This window comes from Oxyura jamaicensis, chromosome 20, assembly GCF_011077185.1.
Source record: "Oxyura jamaicensis isolate SHBP4307 breed ruddy duck chromosome 20, BPBGC_Ojam_1.0, whole genome shotgun sequence".
Classification (NCBI taxonomy): Eukaryota; Metazoa; Chordata; class Aves; order Anseriformes; family Anatidae; genus Oxyura; species Oxyura jamaicensis.
Window position 1 is genome coordinate 773,447 of NC_048912.1, and position 9,440 is coordinate 782,886.

General features: G+C 57.8%; 1 protein-coding gene across 2 annotated transcripts; it reads left to right on the forward strand.

Annotated features, from left to right (window-relative positions):
• Positions 1 to 1,675: 1,675 nt before the first annotated feature.
• On the forward strand, positions 1,676 to 5,290 carry TLDC2 (TBC/LysM-associated domain containing 2). 2 transcript variants are annotated; one of them, XM_035343932.1, is made up of 6 exons: positions 1,676 to 1,837; positions 2,657 to 2,818; positions 3,599 to 3,751; positions 3,905 to 4,000; positions 4,567 to 4,640; positions 4,723 to 5,290. In XM_035343932.1, exons 1-6 carry the CDS (start codon positions 1,805 to 1,807, stop codon positions 4,856 to 4,858), a joined length of 654 nt encoding a protein of 217 aa, XP_035199823.1. In that variant the 5' UTR covers positions 1,676 to 1,804; the 3' UTR covers positions 4,859 to 5,290. The 2 variants fall into 2 exon arrangements, with proteins under 2 accessions (XP_035199823.1, XP_035199821.1); XM_035343930.1 differs by lacking the exon at positions 1,676 to 1,837 and having other exon boundaries at positions 1,924 to 2,818.
• The last annotated feature ends 4,150 nt before the right edge of the window (positions 5,291 to 9,440 follow it).

Sequence of the window (9,440 nt, forward strand, 5' to 3'; positions counted from 1 at the left end):
CAGCCTCCCTGTGGCAGCTCAGGCAGGGACTGGCTGCCCAGTCCTGAACTTTAATGGGGCTTTTGGTGAGGGGTGCCAGACAAGGCTGTTGAGGCACCAGCACCAGCTGTGCCAAGCACTGGGATGCCAAGCTGGGACACCTCCCACACCCCCAATGCCCACTGCCACCATCAGAGCCTGGTGGTGGGGACATGGGAACAGGGGGGTGGCAAGTGAGGAGCCACTGACCAGGGCAATGAGGGCCCATGGGCCTGCACAGGTCCTGATATGGGGATGGGGCACAGCTCCCAGAATCACAGAATCCCAGAATGGGTGAGGTTGGAAGGGCCCTCCAGAGATCTGGTCCAACCCCCCTGCTTTAGCAGGGTCACCCAGAGCATGTTACACAGGATCACGTCTAGGTGGGTTTTTGAATATCTCCAGAGAAGGAGACTCCACAACCTCTCTGGGCAACCTGTTCCAGGGCTCTGTCACTCGAACTGTAAAGTTCTTCCTCATATGGTGATGAAACCTCCTGTGGTTCAATTTATACTCATTACCCCTTGTCCTATCACAAGCCACCACTGAGAAGAGTTTGGCCCCATCCTCTTTACATGGTCCCCTCAGGTATTTGTAGAGATTGATGAGATCCCCTTTCAATCTCCTCTTCCCTACAGGCCCGTCTCACTTAGGCTTTCCTTGTAAGACAGATGCTCCAATCCCTTAATCATCCTTGTGGCTCTACACTGGACCCTCTCTAGAAGTTCTACATCCCTCTGGTACTGGGGAGCCCAGAACTGGACACACTGCTCCAGGTGTGGCCTCACCAGGGCTGAGTAGAGGGGAGGATCACCTCTCTCAACCTGCTGGCCACGCTCCTCCTGATGCAGGGTAGGATTCAATTGGCCTTCGTGGCCACAAGGACACAGTGCTGGCTCATGGTTAACTTGTTGTCCACCACGTCCCCCAGGTCCCTCTCCACAGAACTGCTTGTCAGCAGATCAGCCCCGAGTCCTGTACTGCTGCCTGGGGTTGTTCCTCTCCAGGTGCAGGACCCCCAAAAATCCTCCCAAAGCTGCTGGGGGACCAGGCAACATGCAGCAAGGCTGGAGCAGGCCATTGCAGCCATCGTGCTACCACGGTGGGGTGCTGTCTCGCACTGTAACCACCTTTAATTACTGTCTGATATCTGCATAAAAGGGAAGTTATTTTAAGGTTGGGCCCAGAGGCTCATCTGGTGCCAACTGTTTGGGAGCACAGGTGTTGGGACAGCTGCAGGAGAGGGTCACTGTGGGACCACCACAGTCCCTCGAAGTTTGCAGCAGCCCCTGCCCAGGGCCCCTGCCTGGACACCACAGCCCAGGGTTTCCCTCCTGCTGCAGGCCCAGAGCCCCAGCTTGCCCGGCTGCCTGGACATGACCCAAGGCCCCGAGCGAGGCGCCGTGCCTGTGCCACTCTGGGGCTGTGCTGTCCTCAGAGGTTGGTGTTGACAGGTAACAACTGTTGCAACAGTTGTGTTGCAAAGAGCAACACGGAGTGCGACCTGCCTGTTGATCCCAAAACAAGGGCTCCCCACACTGTTGGTGATCCGCTGAGCCGACGTGGCAGCTGGGATGCAGAGGAGGTGATGGTCACCAGTCACGTGGTGACAAGTGGAGGCGGACACCTGCCCATCCAGCCCAGCCCTGCAGGGGACGCATCTGTGACCCAGGCTGTGGGGCTCCACGCCCGTCCCTGCGTCACACCAGTGCGTGTGAACATTAACCCAGGGTGGCGGCGAGGTGTCCCTGGCAGCACGGCTCCCAGCACCCCAGGAGTACCCAGGATGAGGGGGCTCCGTGCCCGCTACCACCTCCTGGTAGGTCTGGCCCTGTGGTGCCTGGCATGGGGCATGTGTTGGCAGCGTCGGGGCCGGGGCATGCAGCCAGGCAGACAGATGCTGTTTGTGGGGTTGCCCCGGGGAGGTGAGAGGGAGATGGGCACACTGCGGTTCTGCCCTTCAGCCCTGCTGTGATTTAAGCACCAGCAGGTCTCCGGTTCCTCTGGGTCTGCCCCTGCCTTTCCCCCTTGTCCTTTGGTCCCCTGGGGTGTTTTCTGCCTCTCCCCACCCTGGGAAAGCTGGAGGAGCTGCTTGGCTCTGCCCCACTGCCCCCCGTCCTTGAGCAGGGGTGCTGACAGTGCCCACAGCTAACTTGATCCCATGGCTGGCAAGGACTGCCACCTGGCCCAAGGCTCTTCAGCATCCCCATGCATGGGGCCAGTCCTGCTGTGGGCAGGGGAGGGGAAGGCACAACTGGGATTCACCTTTGCAAGCTCTTCTGCTGGGTCTGAGTTTGATCGGAGGCTGTGGAAACCTCTCGTCTCCTCTTCCTCTTTTTCCTCCTCCACATCTCCTCCATGGGCGGCCCTGCACCCTTGAACTTCCGTGCAATGGTGGCACCGCCTGGCAGGGTGCCAGGGAATGGCACTGCACAGCACGGCAGTGTCAGGAGCGGGCCCAGCCAAGCACCCACCCCTGGGGTCCAAGGGCTGCAGAGGCCTTTGGGAACCCTTCACCTGGAGCCTGCACAGGGTGGGGCAACTTTGGGGACACTGCTCCCTTAGGGCAAGGCTGCTGGTCCGGGGGGGGGGAGGTGTGTGGGGGGGAGGGGAGGCACTCATCTCCTTCCACCCCCAGCCCGACCAGGACGAGGACCTGCCCATGGGATGCGTGGAGCCGGACAGCGAGGGGTGGCCAGGCTGGGAGGGGGCCCCAGCTGCAGCCGCGGCCCTGGAGGAGCCGTGTGGGCTGGTGCTGAGCACGCCGAGCCGTGTCCTGCGGGACAGGGAGACCAAGGAGGTGAGGAGCCCTTCACTCAGCTCCCCCCGCTGCCAAGCCACAGTTGTGCCAGTGTGAGGTTGGAAGGGAGATGTACCCCCCCCCCCGCCCCCTCCCCCCACTGCCTCTGTCTAGAGGCAGTGAGCAGTGCTGTAGGGCTGGCACTGCCAGAGAAGAGGGAGCCAAATCTGGGGAGCCCCCACATGGGTTCACAGCAGTGTCCCCATTGCTAGATCCCCCGCATGGACCTGGGTGAGGGGCAGGTAGGCACAGGTGGCCGTGCCTTGGCCAGGTTGCACCTCCCCAAGGACCCAGTTCGTCTGGGGGACAGCCTTGGAGGTGCCAGGCCCCACACCCTACCAGAGGGCAGAGATGTGGGACACCTCACTCCAAGCCAGCTGCCTGGTCTCCCGCTTGTATCTGGGCAGGTTCTCTGGCTTCCCACAAGGGTGCTTAGGGTGAGAATGCTTGGAGAGCCCCGGGAGGATGCTCAGGAGGACCTCTTGGGAAGACGCCTGGGGGAAGAATGCTCCAGATGTCTTGGGAGGCTGCTTGGGAACACCTCTTGGGCATAGGAGTATGGGTGAAAATGCTTCAAGAGAAGGGTGCTTGATGGGGGGAGGATGCTGGGGGTGGGGTGTGCATCGTGGGAGGTTGGGAGCTGGGGGCAGGGCAGGAGCTCTGCAGAGTGCTGTGGGCTGCTGCCCACCCCTTCCCCCCCCCCAGCAGACAGCTGGGAGCGGCAGGGGTGCAGGGGAGGTGGGACAGCCCAACAGCCCCTCTGAGCCCATTCTACCCCAGCTGGGGCCCCACCTGCCCCCCCGTCTGCAGCAGCAGCCCTGGAGCCTGCTGTACTGCACTGCGCGGGATGGCTTCAGCCTGAGAACCCTGTACCGGCGTGCTGGCCCACTGAGCTCCCCTGCACTGCTGCTCATCCGAGACACCGATGCACAGGTATGTCTGGATCCTGTCACCCCACAGCATCCCCAAAACCACAGCAGCTTCACGCAGGCCTGCTGTCCTCGCTGCTGCTTGCAGGATGGAGTCATGCCAGAACCCTGGTTCATGCCCGTGGCACTGGCATCTGCTCTTCTCTCCCCCTACCAGGCCTTCGGTGCGTTCTTCGCTACCACCATTCACAGGAGCAACAACTTTTATGGCACAGGGGAAACATTTCTCTTCTCTTTCTCCCCAGAACTGAAGGTGGGGGATGCAGCTGTGGGGTCAGAGGGAAGGGGGGTCCTGAGGGTGGGGGCCAGCAATGCCCCATGGCCCGTCCCTGCTGGAAGAACCCTGAGGTGCTGTTGAAAGGTCCAGGGGATGGGCCAGGGTAATGCAGCCGCACTTGGTCAACCAGGAACAAAGCCACCAGGTCACCATACCCCAGGACCCCGCCAGTGGGATGTCACCTGGGGGAGGGGGGAGGAAGGGGTGGTGGTCTGTGTGTCTGAGGGGGCTGATGTCTGATGATAACGTCAGTGGGAGGCAGCTGTCCCCTGAAAGGGCTCCGAGGGCTGCTGATGGGGACAGGCCTGCAGGGGACATATAAGGGAGCACTGTCCCCTCCCAGACCTGAGCCACCCTGCAGTAGCCCGGGAAGGAGGCTGGGGACAGCAGGGAGTGAATCCATCAGCTGGGGGCTGGTGCCCGGCTCTGCGGCTGCAGCCATTCCTTGCAGGGCTCTAGGCTCTGAGCCTTGAAGGCATGACTGACAGGCACAGGGCCCGGCCCTACCAGTTGGGACAGGGTGGCCTGACTTCTGTCCACAGGTGTTCAGGTGGACGGGCAGGAACAACTTCTTCATGAAGGGAGATGTGGACCTGCTGATGGTCGGTGGGGGCAGGTAGGGGTCCCAGCTGCTGAGAGGCTCAAGCAGCCAGCAGCAGGAGAGGGCCTCAGTTGAGCACAGCCTCTACACGTTCCAGTGGCAGGTTTGGGCTGTGGCTGGACGGGGACTTGCACCACGGGGGCAGCTACCCCTGTGAGACCTTCAACAATGAGAGCCTCTCGCCGCGGGGGGATTTCTGTGTTCAGGACCTGGAGGTGTGGGGCCTGGCCTGACAGACACCGGTGCCTGGGGAAGAGCCTGAACTGATGGCTCACGGGGCCAGTCACCTCCAGTGACCACCAGGACAGTGCTGGGGGAAGGTCACACCTGCCTCCTGCTCCCCAGCCCTGCGAATGTCCCCATCACACATGCCCAGTGAAGGGTGAAGGGACAGACCCTTGCAGGAGGCCAACCCCACAGTGCTGCTGCCATGCCAGCTCTGCCTGTAGCGCCCAAGAACCTGGCCTGGCAGGGATGGGGCAGAGCCTCCCCAAAAGGGCACGAGTCCAGATGAAGCAGCAAATTCTGAGAGCAGCATGCTGCCAGCAGGACCAAGCAGCTGGGACAGCCTCTTCCCTGCTGGCTGCTGCCATAGGGATGGTGACACCAGGGCTGGTGGGTGAGAGGGTGCTGACCATCAATAAATGGGAAGAGACATGCTCCAAGCCTTGTCCTTGTCATGAAGACAAGTAATAGCACCATGAAGTTTTACAAAGAAAGCGGCACAAGCAGACATGCATGCACACACATCCTGGTCGATGGCTCAGGCAGTGGGTGCAAGCCCTCCCATGCTTGAGACATTGCTCCCAGTTTGGCCCCTCACATCTGCCTTGTAATGCCTGACATTTGATTTACTACTGGGAGGAGAGGAGGGGCTGGGGACTAAGCTGAAGCATCCACTATAACACCATGCTTTCACATGTCCTCAGTTTCTACCCTAAACCTGTAATTACGTGAAACTTGGATCCCACCCATTGTCCAGATTACCTTACCTTAACTACTTACTTACTTACTTAACTTACTTACTTTAACCTTACTCTACACATACCCGCATGGAACATCACCAGCCATTTCAGCCTCCCCTAGCCCATCTGAGATGCTCTATGGTTGTTTACTCTCCTTTCAGGCTATTTCAGTAGTTAACCTATTCCAAAAGTCATTTACTGAGATGGTGAAGAGCCCCAGCAGGACTGCACCAGTGCTGGACCCTGCTGCACAAACTGACCCTGTCCTCCTTCACACCCTTGCTCCCCCAGCCCACAAAGCTGCTCTCCCCTGCCCAAGCCTTGCTCTCTGTTTTGATCTCCAAGGTGCAGAAAATTGTTGCCTTGTGCACATCTTCCAGCTATGGCACCATGGGGCAGCAGGGCCAGGGGAGCAGATGATGGATGTTGAGGAATGTCCCCTGGTGAATGATGGGTGTTGAGGACCCACCTGCCTGGTGCTGGAGCTCAGTCCAGTACCTGGTTGGTCTTGTACCCTTTCCTGTCTATTCCTTCTGTATTCTGCACTGATTCCCTACATTGTCCCATGAGTTGACACAGTCCCCCCACCCTCTCCAACACTGGGGACCCTCAGGGTTACACCCTGACCTGGTGCTGCAGTTTCTTGGAAGCCCATCAATTAGCATGACTGACAAGGTTAATTTCTGGTTATTGTATTTGTTAACACTAACTGGCCAGGTTTTATGTCCATGTGTTTGTCTCCTTATCTTTATTCTCCCAACTTAAAAAATAAGCATTGTCCCCCTCCCCACATCCCTACGAATGAGTGTCATGGACCATATGTATTCTTATCACCACCTTCCTCATCATGTGTCCATCAGGTTGCTTCTATGTGGTGTTCCCAGCTCCTCTGACCAGATGCCCTTAATGAACAGCCACTGTCCTTCCACATCCACTTGACATAGAGCATCCCCTCCTGTAGGGCTCCTGGATGCATGCAGCAGCACATGCCAGGAGCCCACACTGGCTGGTCAGGGCCTCCACACTACCATGTGTTTGTGGCCTCCAGCATCACCTGCTGAACCCAGCCACAGTGCCACCCCGCAGGGACCACGATGTGCTACGTGGTTCCCACGTGTCCTCCTCACCAAGCTCCCTCACTGAGGTGCGATGTCTGCTGCTCTGAGTGCACCCTGCAAGACCAGCCAGGGGCACACCATCCCAAACCTACAGCAGCCCCCAGCTGTTTTTCCCTTGGCGCACAGCTCGGGTTCCTGGGCACAAAGCCCAACCAGCCCTTCTGGGCTTGCATGGCCAAGAAAGAGCTGCAGGTAGAGCCCTGGAGCAGGGCCAAGGTCTGCTGCTGCCTCAGGAACAGCATCGTGAACTGTGGCAGCCCCTGCCAGGCCTCCTTCTCCATACAGAGCTGCAGATGACTTCCAATGCTGGCTTAGGTGAGATCGCTGCCAGGCAGCAAGGAGGCAGAAGTTAGGCAAAGAAAGCAGCTCTCCCTCTGTGGGAGGTGATGAACCCAGAACCATTTATATCTACCAGTGTCTTTTTGCAGAAGCAGCCCTGGAGGAACCTCCCATTGGCCTGGGGCCCCAGAGCTGCTGCTGCTGCACAACCTTGAAGGCAGGAGCAGCAGCCAGCCAGGCTCATGCACATAGCTGCTATCTTGCCACCCCCCGAGGACGTCACTCACCATGGTGCTAAAACACAGTGGGTAACACTGATGGCTGCTAGCATGGGGAGAAAAGGCCCTGTCCTTCGCTGCACCAAGGTCTGAACAAAGTGAAGTAGACTGCTTCTAAAAAAAACATTTCATTTGACTTCTGGTACAAGTAGGCTCAAAGCAAGGCACCACGAATGTATCAGCCTAGCAGCTTTAAGCAGCAACACTGATCTCCCCATCAGAGCAAGGCCATGCTCAAAAGTCACCAGAAGTCTTCGCTCCAAACCTATGGGAGGAATTATTAACAGCTTCCCATGCACACCAAAGCCCACACAGCAGACCACCAGCATAAATATCTGATCAGATATACCCCATGTCCCTTGGTGTCTCAGCCCCACCTCTCCATCCTGAGGAGGCTGCCCCACAGGCAAACACCAGCATGCCAGAGCCCACATGTGCAGCACACCCAAACCTAGCAGCACTTCAGCACAAACTGAGCTGGTGCAGCACAGCAGCCAATAAAAGCACACGTGGGCAGGTAAAAGGATAAGAGCCATCGCCAAACACATTCAAGAAGGGCTCCAATAAAGTTTTCCTATCTTGGAAGCCCTTGCAGGCCATTCCAGAGCTTTTAGCACTGCCTCGCACCTCACCAATATATGTCCCATGACTTCAGGCCAATCTTAGATTTCTGTAGCTAGCGCTTACAGAGTAGTTTAAGTTCACAGGAAAAACCTCATGCTCAAGGAGGATCACCCAGGGCCAAGGCCAGGCAGCTTCTGAAGAACTCCAGGGAGGAGTCTCCACAGCCTGAGTAACCTGTGCCAGTGCTCAGTCCCCCCCCCCCCCCCCAAAAAATGTTTACTGATGTTCAGAGATAGCCTCTCATGTGCCAGGTTGTGCCCATTGCCTCTGGTCCCGTCCCTGGACATCACTGAAAAGAGCCTGGCCCCATCCTCTCTGCACCCTCGTTTCAGGCATTTATTGGCACTGATGACACCCCCTGAGCCTCTTCTCCAGACTGAACAGTCCCAGTTCTCAGCCCCTCCGTACAGGAGAGGTGCTATGGTGTCTTCATCATCTTTGTGGCCCTTTGCTGGACTCCCTCCAGTCTGTCCATCTCTCTTGCACCACATGTGGCCTCACCAGGACCCCCAGGACATTCCCTGCCCTGCTGCTTCCAAGCTAGGTGCCCCAGCATGTCCTGGGGCCTGGGCCTGGGCCTGTTCTTCTCCAGGGGCACCATTTGGTCTTGCCCTTCTTGAACTGCCAGCCCCCTTTTTCCAGCTGCCCAGGACCCTCTGCACAACACTCACAGAATCACAGAATCATAGAATAGTCTAGGTTGGAAGAGACCTCCAAGATCACCAAGTCCAACCTATGACCTAACGGTAACAAGTCCTCCACTAAGCCATATCCCTGAGCTCTACATCTAAACGTCTTTTAAAGACCTCCAGGGATGGTGACTCCACCACTTCCCTGGGCAGCCTATTCCAGTGACTAACAACCTGTTCAGTAAAGAAGTTCTTCCTAATATCCAACCTAAACCTCCCCTGGTGCAATTTTAGCCCATTCCCCCTCATCCTGTCACCAGGCACGTGGGAGAATAGACCAACCACCACCTGGCTACAGCCTCCTTTCAGATACCTGTAGAGTGTGATAAGGTCTCCCCTGAGCCTCCTCTTCTCCAGGCTAAACAGTCCCAGCTCCCTCAGCCGCTCCTCGTAAGACTTGTTGTCCAGACCCCCCACCAGCTTCGTAGCCCTTCTCTGGACTCGCTCAAGCACCTCCATGTCCTTCTTGTAGCAAGGGGCCCAAAACTGAATGCAGTACTTGAGGTGCGGCCTCACTGGAGCCAAGTACAGGGGGACAATCACTTCCCTGGACCTGCTGGCCACGCTGTTTCTTACGCAAGCCAGGATGCTGCTGGCCTTCTTGGCCACCTGAGCACACTGCTGGCTCATACTCAGCCGACTGTCAAACAATACCCCCAGGTCCTTCTCTGCCAGGCAGCTTTCTAACCACACATCTCCCAGCCTGTAGCTCTGTTTGGGGTTGTTGTGCCCCAGGTGCAGAACCCGGCACTTGGCCTTGTTGAACTTCATACCGTTGGCCTTGGCCCATTGGTCCAGCCTATCCAGATCTTCCTGCAGAGCCTTCCTACCCTCGAGCAGATCGACACACGAACCTTGATGT